The 21,349-nt window shown below is 39.5% G+C and overlaps 3 protein-coding genes across 3 annotated transcripts; 2 read left to right on the forward strand and 1 right to left on the reverse strand.

Annotated features, from left to right (window-relative positions):
- Positions 1-116: 116 nt before the first annotated feature.
- Positions 117-8,577, forward strand: ppm1f (protein phosphatase, Mg2+/Mn2+ dependent, 1F). The gene is made up of 8 exons (XM_083910934.1): positions 117-129; positions 3,482-3,676; positions 4,899-5,029; positions 6,258-6,460; positions 6,558-6,746; positions 6,893-7,036; positions 7,866-7,959; positions 8,074-8,577. Exons 2-8 carry the CDS (start codon positions 3,513-3,515, stop codon positions 8,475-8,477), a joined length of 1,329 nt encoding a protein of 442 aa, XP_083767060.1. The 5' UTR covers positions 117-129; positions 3,482-3,512; the 3' UTR covers positions 8,478-8,577.
- A 381-nt stretch (positions 8,578-8,958) lies between these two features.
- Positions 8,959-13,473, reverse strand: ogfod2 (2-oxoglutarate and iron-dependent oxygenase domain containing 2). The gene is made up of 7 exons (XM_083910924.1): positions 13,286-13,473; positions 13,105-13,161; positions 11,973-12,083; positions 11,770-11,869; positions 10,628-10,752; positions 10,292-10,549; positions 8,959-9,681 (listed from the first exon to the last, which is right to left on the reverse strand). The coding sequence occupies exons 1-7, from the start codon at positions 13,421-13,423 to the stop codon at positions 9,349-9,351; spliced, it is 1,122 nt and encodes a 373-aa protein (XP_083767050.1). The 5' UTR covers positions 13,424-13,473; the 3' UTR covers positions 8,959-9,348.
- A 1,017-nt stretch (positions 13,474-14,490) lies between these two features.
- Positions 14,491-20,070, forward strand: LOC310944099 (gypsy retrotransposon integrase-like protein 1). Its single transcript, XM_083910930.1, has 8 exons — positions 14,491-14,766; positions 15,515-15,708; positions 16,152-16,263; positions 16,357-16,495; positions 17,942-17,996; positions 18,079-18,336; positions 18,426-18,542; positions 19,572-20,070. Exons 1-8 carry the CDS (start codon positions 14,598-14,600, stop codon positions 19,830-19,832), a joined length of 1,305 nt encoding a protein of 434 aa, XP_083767056.1. The 5' UTR covers positions 14,491-14,597; the 3' UTR covers positions 19,833-20,070.
- Positions 20,071-21,349: the final 1,279 nt, after the last annotated feature.

The raw sequence follows: 21,349 nt of genomic DNA on the forward strand, positions 1-21,349 counted from the left end.
GATGACGTACAGGAAAGTGGTCCAATCCAGTGTGGGGACGCTGCCGTCCGCTCTGTTCACAGAAGAAACTGTTGGTGCTGGGACTTTATTGTTATCTGCAGTGATTCACCCGCAAGACTCCGAACACAGGTTCGTCTGTGTGTGTTTTTCATCACTTTATCTCTTTGTCTACTCGTGTTTTTACGTGTTTTCCCCCTCCGCTGTGTGCGCGCGCGCGTATGTATGTGTGTGTGGGCGTATCTCCAAGTCCAAACTTAAACTTCAGCTAAAACCACCGGTTAACGTGACATGACGGCGTCCTAAAACCATTAACTATTAACAGTTATTAGTGACTGAAACTGTCAATAATTCAGCGTGTGAATTGCAGTGGTAAGTGTTTAAACTCCATTTAAAACCATCACATCAAACATCAAGCTAATGCTACATCAAATGTCACTGTGATTTAAAATGACGTTGTAAATTAAATATGCGTTAATGTCATATTCACACAGTCAAAAACTAACATTGACTTGTTTTAAGAATTTATTGAAAAAAAAAATATCCAACTAGTATTTAGAACTGTTAATGGCCTAATATTAGCAAATCATGTCTATTCCAGCTGTTATAACGAAAAAAGAGAGAAAAGTTGTCGATGATTGGCTCAAAACTGTTGAAATAAACCATTATTGTGATAAAATTTAATTAAAATTTGTTACGTTTCTGTGTGAAAGTTGGGTGAAATTGTGGTTTATTTATTTAGCTGATTTTCCTTTTTTTCCCCTTCCACCTGATTAAATATAACTGATAAATTATAACAAATAACACAAAACAAGTTATTGGTCAACGCAAATTATCTGTCTCTACAATCTGTTTTATGAATGCACTTTTGTGCAATTCTAATCAGTAATTTTCAATAATAAACCTAATATTACATACATAGAAAACAGCCCAGGTCATCAAGAAAACTTATAAAAATAAACCTTTCTGTGGTAATGTTAGGCTTTATTTACTTGTAAGAACAAAAATGTGTAATTTGTAATGTGGTAAGTCAATAACAATATCCAGCTGGATTAAGTTGCTCAATATTGGCTTTAAAGTGTATTACTGATGTTAGCAAACATGTCTCGATCACCTCATGACAAAACTGTTTGCTGCCTGCTACCATGACTTCAAAGCTTGCACCCTCTGCAACTATTATTCTATAATGTTTATTTATATTTGCTGTGACAGGAGTATGCAAAATATCATGTTTATTTCATGAGAAAAGAGACTAAATGACCTTTGCAGTTGTGTGCAGGGAAATAAAAAACAATATCAGTATCGTCATTCAGAGATACTTTTTGTTTTTGAAACTAAAGTCAGCTCTATGTCAAAGTGCATCAAGGCAAATGGATCATTTCCTGAATTTCAAAAATTCATTAATATTATTTCTTAAGAGGTTTGCAAATATTTTCAACAGATCCTTGTTCAGGGCGATGCCGACTATTATGATGGTAAATTTCAAGTCATTAGGAGATACTTTTTTTGAAGAAGAAGAAAGTCAGCTCACTGTCAAAGTGCATCAGGGCAAATGGATCATTTCCTGAATTTTAAAAATTCATTAAAATTATTCCTTAAGAGGTTTGCAAATATTTTCAACAGATCCTTGTTCAGGGCGATGTCGACTATTATGATGGTAAATTTCAAGTCATTCGGAGATACTTTTCTTTTTTTTTTTTCAAGAAAGTCCGCTCTATGTCAAAGTGCATCAGGGCAAATGGATCATTTCCTGAATTTCAAAAATTCATTAAAATTATTTTTAAAATTATTTAAGTCATTGACCGAAATACTCCCGATTTATAGGCATGTCGGATATCATTCGTAGTTGCACGTTTAAAACAAGAAAATACACATGACACATTTTCCTTGATTCTTGCGCCACATAATCGTGTTTACAGTTTGTAAAGCCCTTTGTTATTGTGTTGTTTCTTAATAGTGATGCTGCTGCCTAGCACACAAACACACAGTGTAAACAAAGCATTCTCCTCCACCTCTAACATCACAAGTTAATGCCTAACCCTAACTTCATCTAACCACAAATCAAATCTTAGGCCTAAACTTAACCGTTTCCTCAGAAATGAGGTTTTGCCTCATTAGAAACCAGGAATAACAAACACACACACACACACACACACACACACACACACACACACACACACACACACACACACACACACACACACACACACACACACACACACACACACACTCTCTTTGTCTGAGTGAGAAAAGGCAACTCCCAGTCAGTCATGTCCGGCCGGATGCAGTGTTTTTTTGTTTTTTTTTGGTCTGCCATGTTTTGGTGGTGACGACGAGACTTTCATTAAAGTTTGGCTCATTCATTACATTTGATAGCTAATCTGGATTAAATTAAATCATTTCAGATATACACAATCACAACGAAATTTCTCTCAGGATAAATGACTTCTGGTTTGTGTATATGGGCTTTGACTTTGCTGCCACGTTATTAATTATGACTTTCCATAATGTAATGTAATTATGACTGGTCATCATCATTCCAGAGGAACTGAAGATATCTTGAACTGGAAATGGTGTTATTATTAGCTTTAATGTTGGTGTTATTGTGATGTTTTTGGTCTTTAATTCTCAGCCTTCAGTATTACAGAGTGAGACTTGTATAATAAGGAAATGGATCACAGCAGTGTGTGAAATACACATTAATAATCCCTGTCAGATGTGGGCTTGTGTGGGCCTTTTCCACGGCGCCATTTGGAAAGCAAAAATTTACAACATGCAAAACACACTAAAAGCCTCCGTTATCTCTTGATGTCTGTGGATGTGGTGGGATATTATGGGATGGCACTGTAAAGAGTGTCCTTAATAGAGGACAGCGTTGGCGCTGACTGACAAACTTTATCGCCAAGTCATAGACACTTTATGTTTGAACTTTAAGTGATTGAATAAGTTGGTCGTGTTGCCCAAAATGTTTCCAGTTAACTGATATTTTCCTCATATTATTGATCCACACACTCGCTAGCTACATCTACACGTAACGCTGGTGCATTCAAGGTGTTTTTGTAGCATAGGAATTTACATACACGCCGCGCCGTGCGACGCATTACTCTTTTTTCTTTCATTATAATCTTTTTATGATCGTGAGAAGCCAAAATCAAAATCATGAATAAAATTACATTTATCGTCCAGCCCTAGTTTAGACCCCCTTCAAATGTTGCCTTTGAGGCTTTCAGGGGGTCTCGAGTGTTAATCAGGGGGGTCTAACCCCCCCAGACCCCCCTGTATTTCGCACAGTGGATCACAGTAATAATGTAATGAAGCATTGTAGTTGGTAGTTGAATTTCCGAGTTTGAAGTCAGACGTTTTAAGTGGAACGCCAGCTCGGAAAAGTTGGTGCAAACCCTCGCAGTGTTGTTTTCCAACGAATGTGATCAACTCGGAGGTGGCGTCACTCACTCCCGGTTCTCCGTCTTCCGTTCACCGTCAGGGTTCTGCTGCTGCCGTCGGGAGTCGTCGGGATGGACGAGAAGTCCAAGAAGTTCCTGGCCGGGTTCGTGGAGGATCACCCTCCGACTCTGGACGAGGACAGCGCGCTTCCTCTCAACCCGCTGAGTCGAACGGTTTCCCTGGAGGAGCTGCACGGAGAGAGTCTGGAGATGGGCATGAGGATTCTGGCTAACAGGTACGAACGAACACATACTCACTTCTGTCGTATTAGTGTCACGTGAAGTCATTTGTACACAGAGTAGAGCGTTTTTAATCCACTGATATTGTGGACAAAATGCTTGCGTTTATTTGATTTTCAGACTTTTCAGGAGCTTGGTACGTGATGTTCCAACTATTGATGTTCATGGAGTTCAGCCTGAGTTGAATAAATGCAGGAGTACATGGTGTAATTTGCATTAGCCACTGTGCGTGTGTGTGTACGTGACTGTAATAGGCTGTGAGGACATCTTTTAAGGTCTTTTTGTGGATTAATTCCTGGTTTTAATATGCGGGTTAGCATTGGCTCTATGTTAGGGTTCGTTTAAGAGTGAAAGTTGGGTATTTAGTTGCGATGGTTAAGGTCAGGAGCTCGGAAATGCATTATTTCTACGTGTGTCCTCACTGAGAATGCTGAACAACATTGTGTGTGTGTGTGTGTGTGTGTGTGTGTGTGTGTGTGTGTGTGTGTATGCGCACATTCCTATCATTCCAGACAGTTCTGCTCTTGTCCTGTTCTTTCAGCATGCATGGACAGAACAGCTGCTGCTCACACTGTTTTTAATCCCAGATATTGAATTTAGTTGCTGCACCGATTTATTTGATTAGAAATATAAATACTAAATTAATCATCAGCTATTTTGATAATCAAGACAAGTCTTCAGCTTCTTAAATGTGAATAATTGCTGGTGTCATTGCTTTTTTCGACAAAGAAATAATTCAAACTGAAAAATGTTGAGGTTTGGGAAACACCATTCAACGTTTTTCTAACATTCTATGAACCAAACAATGACTCGATTCATCGATAAAGTAATGCTTAAACAACTATTTGGTGACGCTTAACAATGGAGGATGTTCAGATGTTTCTCACGTGATGACAGAGGCTCGTCTGTGATTCATCCTCTGTGTCTGTGTCTGCAGATGCTTTTCCGTCTGTGATGTAGAACCAGAAGTATTTCCACATGAAAAAGTGTCTGTGTTTCTTTCTGCAGCTCATGTGTTTTCGCCCCATCAGGAAGTATTAATACCCTCGCTGCAGGAACACTATTGTTCTCCACACTTCCTGTCTGTGGGGTAAAGTCACACAGTTGATCTCACAGTCAGATGCTCACTGATCTGGTCCTGGTCCTGGTCCTGGTCCTGGTCCTGTTCTGATCCTGACCAAGCAAACACACACACATTTCTGTATTTCTGTGTTTCAGATTAGCTCCTTCAGTTCTTAGTGCCGTCCTGTGTCAGACAGCCGTGACCCAGCTGCTGCAGAGTGACCTCACACCTTTCTACTGCCAACAGGAAGCTGGGGCCGACCAGGAGGAAGAAGAAAAAGCAGTGTGTAAGTGCTAAAATCTGTGTTACACAACATTAGGCACACAGGTCTACCAGGATTACAGCCGAACAAATGACTTAAAGGGCCCATATTGTGCAAAATCAACTTTTTAATCATTTTAGTACTGATATTTGGGACTCAGGGGGCCATACCAGTCCCCAAAATGTGGAAAAACAAGACTCAGTCATGTTTGAGTGGTTCCACTTAGTGTAAGTATAGGCGATAAAACAGAAAAAAATCGTGGTCACTCTATGCATTACGGTGAAACGCAGTAACAACAGGTAAACGGACATTACTAGGGTATATGGAGCGGGGGTTGTGGCGACAGTGCATGACAATAGGTGATAAGTGGTGACAGTTAGATCAACACTCCCCTGGAAGCAGTGATGTGTGTTTATCTGGGTCTCATTCACATGTAAATGATCAGGCACAAAACGTTCTGAAAAAGGCTGTTTTGGCAGATTATTGAACTGTTATTGTGCTTCATCCTTATATTTTGACTAAAGCATGACAGACATGTTTATTAGGGCACCAGGAACTAGTTTAACTTGGGTTAATAGGGTATAATATGGGCTCTTTAAAGGGACACTGCCTAGTATTTATGGGTTTATATAACCCAAAATCCCCTTTTTTATACATATTATGTGCTCCTGCATTGTCTAGTCGTGGTTAATAGCTTTTGTTTCATTTTCGTAGTGTTTCAAAAAGTCATGTAAAATAACATGGTCGTGGGCCGCGGTTGCATAGCCACTGTTAGCAGCGAGACGCCATGTTTCTACGGGAGCCTGTAAGGACAAACGCGAGAGAAAAAATCAAGCGTCGCTTTACTTGACACACTTATACATCTGAATAAATACTAGAAACTCATCTGCGGACACGGAGAAAGACGACAAGGACAACATTTGACCAGCTGAGGATACCGTAGCGCTCAGGGAAGGGAGGGGGGTGAGCAGAGGAGCAGTTTGTTGTTGTAAATTCCAGCCTCTCCTCTAGATGTCACTATAAACTACTTACTTCACCTTTAAACCTAATTAAGCCAAGTTTTTGCTATGATCTTGTCCATTTCAACATTTTTTCCAAACCCCTCCTACATGGTTAGTTTGATTGACGCCAAATTTGGTGTGCATCGTCTCGAGACATTCCACAATAAACGTTTGTCTGTGCCGTGTTGTTGAATTGTGTGTTTTGCGGGAGGACACGGGAGTTCAACCTCTTGTTTCATCCCCCTCATCAGTACTCCAGACGGTGCCAGTCCAGCGTTTCTTCCTCAACAAACTGTTTGCTCTCGCGTTGGAATGGCATCAGAAGTCCTTTCAGCCTCCGTCGCCTCCAACTCAGCTCCGCCTCTGCTCCGTTCATGCCATCAGGAACACACGGAGGAAGATGGAGGACAAACACTTGGCACTAGCTGAGTTCAACCAGCTCTTTGACATCCAGGTACTGCAGCACTGCACCGGTCGCTGGTTTGAGGTCCAGTCTCTGACCGTCACTATCTGACTTTCTCTCTCTCGCTCTTTCTCCCGTCACGCTCCAGGACGGAGTGGAGCTCGCCTACTACGCCGTGTTTGACGGACACGGGGGCGTGGACGCCGCCAACTACGCCGTCACCCACCTCCACGTTGCTCTGAGCAAACAGGAGACGCTGCAGAGCGACGCAGCCGCGGCCTTAAAGTCTGCCTTCAAACACACAGACGACATGTTCAGAGCCAAAGCTAAGAGAGAGGTACTGACGCAAAGACACTGAGTCTCAGTTCACACGGTACACTCCTTTAAAATGGTGAAAACTGCAATAGTAAAAGTAGATAAATGTGCAGAAAACTTAATCGTAACTGATTTAAAGACGTGTGCGTGTGTGTGTGTTTGTGTCAGCGTCTGCGCAGTGGAACTACAGGAGTGGTGGTGCTGATCCAGGGTCAGGAGCTGACTGTGTCCTGGCTCGGAGACTCTCAGGCAATGATGGTCAGGAAAGGACAGGTGGTAACGCTCATGGAGCCCCATAAACCAGACAGAGAGGTACGCATGTGACACACACACACACACACACACGTAATTAGTTTTTCTAAAATTCACATAAAAACAAACATCTTTCCCTCCCAATCTTTCTATTTTTGTACATATGGCATCAGTTATTCTTATCTTTATATTTCTTTTAGTTGTCAATAGAAGATGACAAACTCTGTGTACAAGTATATACAAATACAAGATAAAATACACACGTAAAATCACATTAAAGTGTGTGATTAAAATAATGATAAGATATTACAGTATTTACTTCAAAATGATGGTGCCCGTGTCTATGTGTCACCTCACAGTGCCCTCTAGTGGTGGCTCTGGAACAACACAACTCTTGGCCATTTTTTGGTGGTTTTATGAATATACTGGGAACTAAGAAACGAGCTGCATTTTAATATTTCACTGTCTGTTTGCCTGTAATGTCTTTATGATTTTTTTTTAATTTTTTTTTTATATATTTTATTAGATTTCCTCCTTTTTTAAACACAAAACAAACGATACACAGAACTGCTCAGACACGACTGAGAAAAATAAAATACAAATATATATATATAACCATTATACACGATATATATATATATATACATATAAATATATACACATGCATATACATACACAGGCATGTGGGTACAGTGAATGGAAGGTAATTATAAAGTAAACCAATCTCCTGCAACAAAACAAATAGTATCCAGACAGGTGATAAAGTGATAAAAACATTAATCATCAGATAAATGACTATTAAATTAAATTAAATGATATATGTCCAGATGAATAAAGGTAGGACGGTGATCAGGTGATAACGTCCGTCTCTTTCTCTTTCTCTGACCAGGATGAGAAACAAAGAATTGAGGATCTTGGAGGATGCGTCACCTTCATGGGTTGCTGGCGCGTTAACGGCACATACGCCGTGTCGAGGGCGATCGGTGAGTGGGTTTTTGTGACAGCGTTTATTGTGCTTTATGTGTTCTCTGGAAACCAGCTCCCAAAAAACGTAAGATCTGATCTCAGTCTCAAAACCGCTCCCTTCACACCTGCAGGCGACTTTGACCAGAAACCGTACGTGTCCGGAGACGCCGACTGCGCGACCGTGCAGCTGCTGGGAGACGAGGACTACGTGCTGCTGGCGTGCGACGGCTTCTTTGACTCGGTCAAACCTTCGGAGGTTCCCGGTCTGGTCCTGGAGGGTCTGTGGGAGCCTGACGACGAGCCAGAGGAAGGCGAAGAAGAGAAGACTCCCCTGCGGCGATCTGTGGAGGCCAAAGGACTGAGAGTTGCTCGACATTTGGTCGCAGCCGCTAAAGAAGCGGGCTCCAGTGACAACATCACCGTCATGGTGGTTTTCCTGCGTCCACCTCAGCAGCTGCTGTCGCCACCGTCGTCGTCGTCTCAAAACGCCACGGCTGGGGAGGACTCCACCTCCCAGGATGCACTGCAGCAGTGAGGGAGGAAATCAAACTGAGCGATGAGAGCAGCCACACTGCCCGTGTGAGTGAACAACAACTGATCCAACACCAGTATTAAGTTTTGTTGAATATGACACACACACCTTAATAACCCCGCCCCCTGCTCTACCAGTTTATTCCATGTACTTTCTTATGTACATTTAAAAAAAACATGTCAGTATTTAATTTTGACATTTTAATAAACTTGTTCTTGTTATATCTTACATTTGACTTTGATGTAAAACAGAATATTGAAGTGCTGGGATAAATTTATCGGAAAGAAAGGAAGAGCGTCTAAAACAACACGAAGAAACGGACTACAAAATAAAAGCGCCTTAAATAGAGCTGACCGATATGAATAAAAAATTATCTCCACACCAAACCTTCTTAAAAACATCTATAAAAGACAAAGAAATTATTACAAACAAGTTTTGATTTTATTTTCCCTTGAAGAAATCAAACAAAATTTCCTCTCGGGGATAAAGTGCAACAAAATACAAGCATAATTATACACAATAAATAAATCATATCTTAATTACAGGAGCCAAAGGGCAGCTTTAGGCAGTGGGATTTAAAGAGAAAGCGCATTATTTTCATTAAAAACAAATCTTATTAAATTCCAAAAAGGCCCAACCCTTAAACACCGAAACAAACATTCAGAAAAATCTCTCCTAATCCTCGCTAATCCAGCAGCCAGACGAGATAATTGTAAAGTATTCTGTGATTCTCAGATTTACAGATTTGGTGCACAGTGTTAGGATTCACAAAAACCTTTCATTCAGGCGTTTTGAACGCGTGACCAAGTTCCTGAGCTTCCTACGGACGGATTAGAGACCGTCACTTTTCCTCGAGTAAAACTTCGAGGTAAAGTCACGTTAACACACAGGAGACGTCGAGCAGAGCGTTAGCAGCAGCAGCAGCAGCAGCAGCAGCAGCAGCAGCAGCAGCAGCAGCAGCAGCAGCAGCAGCAGCAGAGTCTCTGGTGAAGCCGTCGGCGAAACCCTCTCCTTCCTCCAGCGCCGGCGTCCTGTCACACATGGGACACAGTCGGTTACGTTCCTGCGACGCTCGCATCCACACGATGAGGTTCCAGCGCTGACCGGAGACAATGGGCAGAGCGCCGTGTGTGTGCTGACCGCGGTGAAGGACGCCCTCGGTGACCCGGTGCTCCACCTCCGTACACTCCGTCTCTTCTAAAGGAACCTGCAGGGGGCGACAGAGCACAAAGTGCTTAGTAAGGTTCCTACATTATATACTTTATATGAGATATTTAGGGTTTTTGTATCATTTTGGATTTTTAAAAAAATTCATATTTATATTATTTAGTTACAAGTTTTATTTTTTTATGGCAAATTACATTTTTGTACATTTTTATTTAGCAAATAAATATGAATAATTAAATTAAATCTATATTTTTTGTTTGTTTAACAGACACGGACAAAAGAAAATAAGAAAGAATAAAATCAACCTTTTTAAAAAAATCTTATTTAAATGTACATTTTTCCAGAAAAAAAGCTTGCATTTTAAGAACCGAGATTGAACATTTGTCATTTCTTGTTAACTTGTTAAGTTAAAAAGATAAAAGAATAAAAACGATAACTTTAAAAAAAAGAACATGGCATAAAACAGCAGCATATGATGTGAAAGTGTCCATAATTTAAATGATCGTATGGTATTTGTTTTACATTTAAATAAGATAATATGAATATTTTTGTTGGATATGTGGGATTTAATATCTTTGAACACATATTATTTTCGTCATAGGAATAACTTTATGTCTGCAAGTTGAGGATTAAAAATGTAGCATATTCACGTGTCTCATGTCCCCAAAGTAAAGGTTCCCCTCGGTGAAGTCCTTTCCCAGGGAAACGTTGAGCGTGACCTCGGCGTTGTCGTAGTGGTAGCTCAGGTCCACGTCTTCTTTCATGTCGTACTTCACTACAAAGGCCTTGTGGCTGTCCAGACAGCGCCCCCCGCAGTCTGGGTACAGCAGCGCGGCAAGCGGACGCAGATACTGCTCGCGGAGAGGCGTGACGAACGTGTCGTCGAAGCCCAGTTCGTTCAGGAGGATCTAGGGATGCAAAAAAGAATGTATTAAAATGGTTTTAGAGGCTTTTTTCAGTGAGCAGCAGAAAGCGATTGTTTTTACCCCATAATGGTTCATGGTGTTGGGTCGTCCTTTAGGAGCTGACGACCGCTCAAAGTGCTCCAGCTCCTCCACCAGCTCCTCGCAGAAGCTTCTCTCAAACACAGGGAAACGGTAAACTCTCGGAGCTAAAGCGGGGATTTAACAAAAGAGGATTCATCAAATAGGCGTTAACATTTGGATGGAAGCCACTCACTTTCCCTACACCAAAGTCCATAGAGAAAATCTGTATTTTTTATTTTTTTTACATCACAGCTCACAGGAGTTTGTTTGAAGAACTTTATTCAGATTTATGTCAGTAACACAAACTGACCACACGAGGGCAGCAGTAGACCAGCAGCTAAAATCACTGATTTTCTCCACGGGCTTTGGTGTGGGGAGAGTGAGTGGTTTAATGTTTTATGTCATGCAGTGAGGCTCTATCATATTTTAAATCTATACTATTGAAAGCTAAAGCTAAAGCTTCACTTAAACACAAAATATATACGTCTGGCAGCTGTAATATATCAGAAAAGTCGCAATTTAGATCATTTACCCCTAATTTTTATCCCCAAATATTGAAATGTTGATTTTAACGGACTAATTTGATGAAATTGGACGTTTGAATCTTAAAGGTGCATTATGTAATAAATCACAAAATCCTCCAAATATGTCACAGAGACTCAGGAATAATGTTCATATAACAAACTGAACTCACCAACAACAACAGTACAGACAAAATATTTGCATTTAAAAAATATTTTGCAGACTGTAAATCATGTTTATGTCTTGAAATCATGTTTTGGCGTCATGTGGCGCCACCTACCGCCGTCTACCATCATTGCAGTCAGTAGAGTCCCAGCTGTCGACCAACCACGGGTTGCCAGTTACGTCAGGAAACTAAACCTAAAAGACCTCGGTATTTTGATTTTGAATGTAGTAACTGTTAATGACCACATTCTTACATATGGCACCTTTAAAACCTTTTACGTCACGACTAAGAGGGCAAGGTGGAAAAAGCACATGGCGAGACGGCTTCATAACGCAGTATTATGTCTTAAAAAAACGCCCAAAAGAAGTGAATTCGACACAATTGTAACCTCTTCAGCTGCTGCTGTTCCCTTCACCGTGCAGCTCCAATGAAGTGTTCCAGATGCAGTGCTCACCTGTCGCTTCCTCCAGAAAGCCTCGCAGACCGCGTTCGCTGGCGCCGCCGCTTCGGCAGAACTCGACGATCTGCTTGAACTTCGGAGCGAGGTGAGAATCCTGTGGCGAAGCAAAGACCGCGTGAGTCACAGCAGCAGCTGTCACTGACTCACTGTGATGATGATGATGATGATTATTATTATTATAGTGAGCAGTAAATAACCTGCAGGTGGTAGACGTGAGGATGGAGAGGCTGGTAAGTGTCTTTTATAACCGCTGCTCTCTCTGCAGACGCCGCGCTGAGACGCCTTCGTCTGTCCACTTCCTGTGAAACCTGAACGCAGAAGACTTCAATTACAGTCCAGAAACAATGTTAACAGAACATATCTATCTATCTATCTATCTATCTATCTATCTATCTATCTATCTATCTATCTATCTATCTATCTATCTATCTATCTATCTATCTAAGCTAGCGAGCATCTATCTATCTAAGCTAGCGAGCATCTATCTATCTATCTATCTATCTATCTATCTATCTATCTATCTATCTATCTATCTATCTATCTATCTATCTATCTATCTATCTATCTATCTATCTAAGCTAGCATCTATCTATCTATCTATCTATCTATCTATCTGTCTGTCTGTCTGTCTGTCTGTCTGTCTGTCTGTCTGTCTGTCTGTCTGTCTATCTATCTATCTATCTATCTATCTATAAAAGATCTACTGGGTGCAGTACCATAACATGTCTGCAGGTGGAGCCCCAGAGCAAAACGTGTGTGAAACACCAGGACTGGAAAACGGGTTTTTGTACTTGAGTGTAATTGAGGAGCTGTTTAAAAACAGAGTATAACATGTTTACGACATGAGGAAGTGATTTAAATGAAAGCAAAGTGAGGACCAGACAAAATGTCCTCACTTTGTAAAAATGACCTCACTTTGTAAAAATGACCTCACTTTGTAAAAATGTCCTCACTTTGTAAAAATGACCTCACTTTGTAAAAATGTCCTCACTTTGTAAAAATGACCTCACTTTGTAAAAATGTCCTCACTTTGTAAAAATGACCTCACTTTGTAAAAATGTCCTCACTTTGTAAAAATGACCTCACTTTGTAAAAATGTCCTCACTTTGTAAAAATGACCTCACTTTGTAAAAATGTCCTCACTTTGTAAAAATGACCTCACTTTGTAAAAATGTCCTCACTTTGTAAAAATGACCTCACTTTGTAAAAATGACCTCACTTTGTAAAAATGTCCTCACTTTGTAAAAATGACCTCACTTTGTTGGTTAAAACCCCTCACTGGTCCTCAGTATGCCTCAAGTACAAGAACAAACACACACACACTCTTACCTCGTTGAGGACTTCAGTAAAGTGCAGTTCAGTGACGCAGCCGAGTTTCCTGAGCACCTGATAAACAACACAACAAATAAACAAATAAACACTTCCCGTGTGTGTGTGTGTGTGTGTGTGTGTGTGTGTGTGTGTGTGTGTGTGTGTGTGTGTGTGTGTGTGTGTGTGTGTGTGTCCTCACGCGCTCATAGTCCAACATGAACTGCCGCTCACACACGAAGCGAACGTGAAGTTTGTATTTGTGCAGGTAAATGTTGTCTGTGTTGAAGCAGCTGCACGTGAAGAAGTGACGCTTTACGTCCTCGTCGTCGTTTTTCATCACTAAATAAACAACAATAACAACAACAACAGACCCTGACAGTTCGTCTTCTTCTTCTGCTTCTGCTACTTCGTCTTCTTCTTCTTCTTCTGTTTGGGATCAACGGTAGTTTTTTTTTTTACTACTCGCGCACATTACTGCCATCTTCTGGTGACAGTTGATCTCTGCAGTGTCCTCACGGTCAGATTCAGTGTGGTTACATTTATTTATTTATTTATTTATTTATTTACTTACTTGTTCATTTAATAATATTATTTTTTGAGCAAACTCGTAAGTAAACACTTTGTATATATACTATTAATTTCTTCATGTATGACTTTCAAGCATCAGTCTGGTGCATGGATGTATATTATATCATTAAATGAACAAGTAAATAAATACATAATACATTCATGTAACGTATAACACTGAACAGTTTATTTATTTATACATTTTATATTATAATTTTTATAAAGTTACTTTATTATCAAATTATTTTAAAAAAGGTATCTTACTACACTTCAATATTTATTGATTTGTGTATTTATTTATGGAAAGTATTTACTGAATAAACACCTACAATGTCATTATATACAGTATATCGTTATACATAGTTTGTATGATAACATTATTATTTTTTTTTATATTATTATTATTTAATTACAAGTTTAATTTTTTAAGGCAAATAATTAAATGTGTGTTCCTGAACGCCAGCATTTAAAAGGAACATAAATATGAATAATTTAAATATAACTTGGATTAAATCTATATATTTTTGTTTCACAGAAACGGACCAAAGAAAATAAGAAAGAAAAGAAAATCAACCTTTATTATTTTTAGTAGTAGTATTATAATTAAAAGTATTATTATTAAATTATTATATTTCAATTATTATTATTTAAATTATTATTTTTTACTTGCCCTTCGGGGCTTCCGTACAGAAACACTGGTGCTGGTGCTGGTGCTTTACCAGTCTTGGTCGACAGGGGGCGCTAATTAAAAAACCGTCTAAACTCTGAGTAGAAGAAGAATCAGGGGGCGACACACACTCTCACACACACACATACATGCTTTGTACCTGCAATTGTTGTGGATTATTTCGTCTTCGTTGTTAAAAATGCGGCTCGTTCTGAGGAAAGTCGACGTTTATTGAGGTTTTTTATTAATAAAAGTGAGCTTTAGCATTAGAGCTAACATGTTGAGCGTGGAGTCGCTGCAAGTCGCCGAGGAGGAGGTGGTCGAGTCCAGCTCCAACAAACTCGGTGACATTTACACTTTTGTTGCCAAAGGCTGTTTTCCTCAGACTATGAATCCTTTACGGAAGAAGAATCTCCGGAGATACGCGCAGAAATTCGTCATTGACGGTAAGTTTTTGTGCGGAAAAACCCCGTGTTTTACGTCCTTTTTCCTCGTCACGTCACGAAATCCCATTAACAAAACTTACAAATATACATTCGTTGCGGGTTTTCTTCAGCCACGTTCTTCCTATGACATACTTGAATGTATGTTATGAATCTAAATGACGTTTTAGTGAATTCGGCTCACTTTATTTAGTGATTCATACTGAATGACGGGTCCATCTAAGCCTGTAAACTATTGATGCTTGTTGTAATAGCGTTATGAGAACACGAATGTCACATTTTGAAATAATTAAAAAGCAAAACATTTCCTCATAACATTCATTCAAGCATAATGTAACTTATTCTTTCATTTCAGTAGTTGATTAGCCAAATTCTAACACATGGGTTTGATAAATGAATTGCAACTTAAGTTTATGCCTTTTATTTTGAAAGAACACACATGAAAAATACCATAATAAAAGCCCAACATAAAATCTATAAAGTCACTGAGTGACTTATAAAAGGTTTTCTGTGGGTACAGCGAATTTGATCGAGATTTTCATTTCTCTGTGTTCTGTAACATAAAAATAAGCCAGAAACGCTAATGTTTTGGTTCTGCTGTTCTGTATAACTGCAGCTCCAAGTGTAAACGCAAACATGTTTGAATGCACCATGGTGTGTGATGTTTTTTACTGTGTAAATCACTGACTCGGAGGTATTTTTAAATAATTAAAACACCTTCTCGCGTTTCCCTCGTCTCCTCCTCCTGTAGACGGAACGTTGTACTACGTGGGCCCCAAGAAAGAGGAGAAGAGGGAGGTGGTGATCGAGGACGAGAGGAAGAGGCAGATTTTCCTCGACTGTCACTTCAACGACATCGGCCATCACCTCGGCCAGAAGAAGACGGTTCACCGGATCCAGAGCAAGTACTACTGGCTCGGCATCATCAAGGACGTGGTGGACTGGGTAATTATTATTTATCACACCTTTTAATGACGGTGTGAAGTGAAGATATATCTCACAAAATTGGATTTCAAGTCGTTATTAAATTCCGCAAAACACTTTAGTGGGGATTAAACACATTAATAGAGCTGCTCTGGTGTCAAACCACTCGTGGTGATGCTTTTTGGCACATTATTGTAGAAATCTGGCATTTTAAAGGTCTGTTTTACGACTGTTGCACCTGTTCCTTTCCTTCCTGTTTGACTGCTCGTCTTTAGTCAATTTAAATACATTTCCAGAGCTTTTTTTGTGTGTTTTTACATCGAGGTAAAGACACATTTTCAGTATTATTCTGATAGTTTTGATGTAGTTGTACTGTTTGTTTTTTCCTCCTTTCTTTGTACATTTTTACTCCACAGTTGGACGGTCATGTGGGATTTTTGTGGTTTATTTTCTGCCTGTTTCAGATTAAAGTGTGTGAGACGTGTCAACACATGGAGAGAAACAAAAACATGGCGAGAACCGTGCGACCCATCAAAGTGGACGCGCCGTGGGACATCGTCGGGATCGACATCATCGGTGAATTGACCACAAAATGAAATGAAAGTGATATTTTACCTTTTGACTCTTTAACTCTTCACTGGACTGTGTTTCTCTCTCGTCTCTCACCAGGTCCTTTTCCCGAGACGCAGCAGGGAAACTCGTATGTCGTCGTCCTCATCGATTACTTCAGTAAATGGCCTGAAGTGTTTCCGGTGCTGAAGGCCGACGTCCTCTCGATCGCAAGATGTGTCTCTAAATGTATTTACAGGTAAATTCTCCTGAGTTTACATCCAGCAGTGATATAACCTGGTGAGCCTATGGCAAACCGTCATTTAATAGCTAGACTGGATATGTTTTACAGATATCTGTAATTCAATTCTTCCTCGTCAAAAAGAACATTTCAGATATCCACAGTGACATTCTTCCTATCCACAATGACATTCTGGATATCTAGAATGAATTGCGGATAGGAAGAATATTGACATTGCGGATAGGAAGAATGTCATTGCTGATAGGAAGAATGTCGACATTGCAGATAGGAAGAATGTTGACATTGTGGATAGGAAGAATGTCATTGCGGATAGGAAGAATGTTGACATTGCTGATAGGAAGAATGTTGACATTGTGGATAGGAAGAATGTCATTGCGGATAGGAAGAATGTTGACATTGCGGATAGGAAGAATGTTGACATTGCGGATAGGAAGAATGTCATTTCGGATAGGAAGAGTGTTGACATGCGGATAGGAAGAATGTCGACATTGCGGATAGGAAGAATGTCATTTCGGATAGGAAGAGTGTTGACATTGCTGATAGGAAGAGTGTTGACATTGCGGATAGGAAGAATGTCGACATTGCGGATAGGAAGAATGTCGACATTGCGGATAGGAAGAATGTCGACATTGCGGATAGGGAGAATGTCGACATTGCGGATAGGGAGAATGTCATTGCGGATAGGAAGAGTGTTGACATTGCGGATAGGAAGAATGTCGACATTGCGGATAGGGAGAATGTCGACATTGCGGATAGGGAGAATGTCATTGATAGGAAGAATGACATTGCGGATAGGAAGAATGTCGACATTGCGGATAGGGAGAATGTCGACATTGCGGATAGGGAGAATGTCATTGCGGATAGGAAGAATGTCATGGATAGGAAGAATGACATTGCGGATAGAAAGAATCAAACTGAACTGTAGCTCAGTTAAAAAGACTTAAAAATCCCTGAAAACATTAACGTTAATTTAACAACATTGAGCAAAGGATATGTATAAAATGTCGGTGTTTAACAGAGACCGTCTATATTAATCTAAACCGTTTTAAATGCTTTAGTGCGGCTGCAACTAATCATTCATCTTCATAACTGATGAATCTGTCGATAAAATGTGGGAAAATGTCGATCTGTGTTTCCCAAACCTGGAAATTATGGTCCGCAAACCAAAAAATATTCAGTTTTAATGAGTTCTCTGTGATATGGAGCAAAGAAAATATAGAAAATATTCACATATGTGTGAATATGTGAATATTTCCTGGTTTCGTTGCTCTGTACAACTAAATTATTTTGGTTTGCTTTCATCATTTCCAGGTTTGAGACTACTGAACCATTCTGTGAACAAAATCTTTTTTAATCTACTGATTCTAATGATTCAGTTGTTCTGAAAGACTTTTGTACATATTTTTAACCTGAAACTGAACAAACCCAATGTCCTCTGTTCAGGTTCGGAGCCCCGAAAACCATCGTGTGCTCGCAGGACTCTGACTTCTGCGACGAGGTGAGGAAAACAAAAACGATATTGTGAGTAAAGTTACTGTTGTTGTTTCCTCAGCGTTGACCACAGATGTTTGTTTGTTCAGGTGACGAAGCAGCTGGCCGAGCGCTGGAACCTGGTGCAGAAGGTTTCTCCCGTGGATCAGCCTCAGCTCAACCCTCTCCACGACTGCACCGGGGCGTCGCTGAGGGAAGCCGTGATGCAGATGGTGACGGAGAAGCAGAGCGAGTGGGACGACTTCCTGGACCCCGTGCTCTTTCTGTTCCGCACGTCCACAAACCCCACGACCAAGTTCACCCCGTACTCGCTCATGTTCAACAGGAAAGCTAACTTACCCAACGAGGTAAAATACCACTTCTCTGACTGTGTGTGTGTGTGTTTGTGTTTTAGTGTCTCCTCTTTAAATGTCTCTTTAAATCTCCTCTCTTGTAGACGTTACTGAGCCCGGTGAATTATGAAGAACTAGAGCAGGACATGTACTCCACTAAGGAGGAGGCGTCCACATATCTGGCCGTAATGCAGGCGCAGCAGAACTGTGTCAAACAGCTGGTAAATCATCTTATTGTTCTTTAAAACTCTGAAATAATCAGGCTCTGTAAATACATGTGTGTGTGTGTGTGTGTATGTATATATATATGTATGTATGTGTGTGTGTATATATATATATATATATGCATGTATATATATAGATATCCACAGAGCCTGTTGTGTATATATATGTTCAGTTGTATATATAGACATATGTGTATGTGTGTGTGTGTATATATATATATATATATATATATACATATGTATATGTCTTTGTATAAATATATATGCATATATATGTATGTATATATGTATGCATATGTGTATATATATATAATGTGTATATATATATGTATGTATATATATATATATGTTTGTATGTATATGTATGTATATGTGTATATATATATACGTACGTATACGTATATATATATGTAGGTATACGTACATATATGTATATATATATGTAGGTATACGTACGTATAGGTGTATATATATGTGTATATATATATATATATACGTATATATATGTGTGTGTGTATATATATATATATACATATATATATATATATATATATATATATATATATATATATATAAATATATATATATGTTAAAAAATGAATAATAAGAATGTAATACCATAAAAACCTTTACTGTGGTTTGTTTCCCCAAGTGTTAAATGCAGATATCACATATATAAATCCTACTTTCAACCCAATTAATCCACTGTAATCCACTTTATTATTCCTGCAATACAGACATCTTTCTTATGTCGTTAATCTGCTGTCTCACTTTTGTCTTTGTCACACGAGATACAGACGAAACCACAGAATAAAAAACAATGAAATTAAAGTTAAATATGTCCTGTATCTTCAAGTTCCAGTAGTCAAAACGCATAAATCGACAGTTTCCACCCTTAATTGGCCAAATGAACAAAAGAATTAAATCAAGTAAATAATTGAGAAAGTTATCAATAATGATTACAGGCCTTCAAATGTTAACATTATTTATGTTTTGTGTTAAATCACATGTGTTTGTGTTTCACAGGTCTTAACCAACATGAACGCAGCCTATAAACAAGAGAAGAAGAAGAAGAAAAAGGCCAAGCACAGGACGTCCAACGCGTCCTCAATGACTTTTAAAATGGAGGATCCTCTGTTCGACGACAGAGACTCGCCCTCGCCAAAGAAAGTCAAGAGCGAGAGTTTGTACTTGTCTTTCCCCGTGGACACGGTGCTGTCCGCCGAGCAGAGCGGCTCCGACGACATCAAGACCGAGCTGGTGTATCACCTGCCCGAGTCGGACTGAGTTCACTGAGACGTCAACACACACAGACGGAGCACGGCGGCGTCTCACTGAGGTGTCTGAACCTTTGTCTTGGACAGAAGACGCTGGAAATCCAGTGGAAAAAAAACATCGACTCATTTTCCTCATAAAAAAAACGTTCTTAACTTATTCATTTTCACTTTGTCATAAAACACATTCATTGAGCTGCCTGCAATACTTAGAAATAAAAGGTATTGTTTCAGTTGTGAAGCCTCGTGAGCAGCCGTTACATGAAAGATGACTTTTTTTAATACAATAACCTCATTGTTATTTAATAAATCAGGCCGATTATTATATCATAAGTTGATATTTTGTTCTCGGAAACTTGATAAATATTCAGTTTGAATGATTTCTTTGTGATATGGAGCAAAGAATGCAGAAAATATTCACATTTAAGAAGCTGAAAAAAACCCAGAAACTTGGTTTGATTATTGATAAAATACTCAAACTGATTCAATGATTATCAAAATAGTTGACGATGCATTTAATAATCGATCAACGTAGTAATTGTTTAAGCTATAATCTTTAACGAAGGTGTAAATAATGGAATGACTAATGGCTGAGTTCCATTCAGCTTCCTAGGGCTGAAACAATTACTCTGTTAATCCGTAATTAAAACGTTTAAACGTTTCTGTGATTTTTCAGCTTCTTAAATGTGAATATTTCCTGGATTCGTTGCTCTATATAACAAATATATAATTTTTCCTAATTTCCATGTTGTTCCAATGTTCAAAACACACTGATTGACACTTTTTGAAATTTTAAAGATCACGCAGTTACTCGATTAATCGAGAAAAAAATCGTGAGATTAAAAATCGTTGTTTTGTCCCAAGACTTGGTGAGGAAGACCTCTCTCCTAATTTGGTGTTAGTGGGCGTGGCCACGCAGACTTCCGGAATCTCTGCCTTACGTCAAGATGGGATGAAAACGGACAGATGTATCAATCAGCCGCCTTTTCCGAGCCTCTAAACCACCGCTGGGTGAAGGTAGGCGCGTTTTGACAGCGTCGTATAATGATAACAATGTTAAACTTAATTGTGTGGTTCAGATTGTGATTGTGTTTTCTTTACGTTTGAGTTTGCGATTTCGCGTGTTTGTGGCAGAAGACAGCGCCTGTCTGACAAGCGTGTGAGTCGTCTGTGACATAGACGATCTTTGACACCGGTGCCTTCACTTCGCTACGGAAGCTCAGTTTGTGGATTATTTGTCTTCGAGTTAGCAAGTACGCTATTCTGTACTTTTGCTGTTTTACGCAGCATGACTGTGCAATTTTAACAGTCATTATACAAACACTATGGTAAATGATTTACGCTTTCTGCGGAGACCTACCTCTACACTACGTTTTGGACGTAACGTATCATGGACGCACATGTAACCTGACGCCACTCCACTCTTTTAGCCTGCTAACGGCTAACTTTTTTGTCATCTCTTAGTAAACGAGTGTTGCAGTCACTGTTATATCATTTATTTCGCGTTTACACATTAATAAGACTGCTAAA

The sequence above is a fragment of the Microchirus variegatus genome, assembly GCF_963457635.1.
Source record: "Microchirus variegatus genome assembly, contig: SCAFFOLD_69, whole genome shotgun sequence".
NCBI classification, from domain to species: Eukaryota; Metazoa; Chordata; class Actinopteri; order Pleuronectiformes; family Soleidae; genus Microchirus; species Microchirus variegatus.

Excerpts from the sequence above, each read along its gene's own strand:
- LOC310944099 (XM_083910930.1), top strand. The coding sequence starts at position 14,598 with ATGTTGAGCGTGGAGTCGCTGCAAGTCGCCGAGGAGGAGGTGGTCGAG. Across the intron at positions 15,709-16,151 it reads TCAAGGACGTGGTGGACTGG|ATTAAAGTGTGTGAGACGTG; the intron begins GTAATTATTATT and ends TGCCTGTTTCAG. Across the intron at positions 18,543-19,571 it reads AGAACTGTGTCAAACAGCTG|GTCTTAACCAACATGAACGC; the intron begins GTAAATCATCTT and ends TGTGTTTCACAG.
- ogfod2 (XM_083910924.1), bottom strand. The coding sequence starts at position 13,423 with ATGAAAAACGACGACGAGGACGTAAAGCGTCACTTCTTCACGTGCAGC. Across the intron at positions 10,753-11,769 it reads CTTTCTGGAGGAAGCGACAG|CTCCGAGAGTTTACCGTTTC; the intron begins GTGAGCACTGCA and ends TCCCCGCTTTAG. Across the intron at positions 10,550-10,627 it reads ACACCATGAACCATTATGGG|ATCCTCCTGAACGAACTGGG; the intron begins GTAAAAACAATC and ends TTGCATCCCTAG.
- ppm1f (XM_083910934.1), top strand. The coding sequence starts at position 3,513 with ATGGACGAGAAGTCCAAGAAGTTCCTGGCCGGGTTCGTGGAGGATCAC. Across the intron at positions 3,677-4,898 it reads ATGAGGATTCTGGCTAACAG|ATTAGCTCCTTCAGTTCTTA; the intron begins GTACGAACGAAC and ends TCTGTGTTTCAG. Across the intron at positions 7,960-8,073 it reads CGCCGTGTCGAGGGCGATCG|GCGACTTTGACCAGAAACCG; the intron begins GTGAGTGGGTTT and ends TCACACCTGCAG.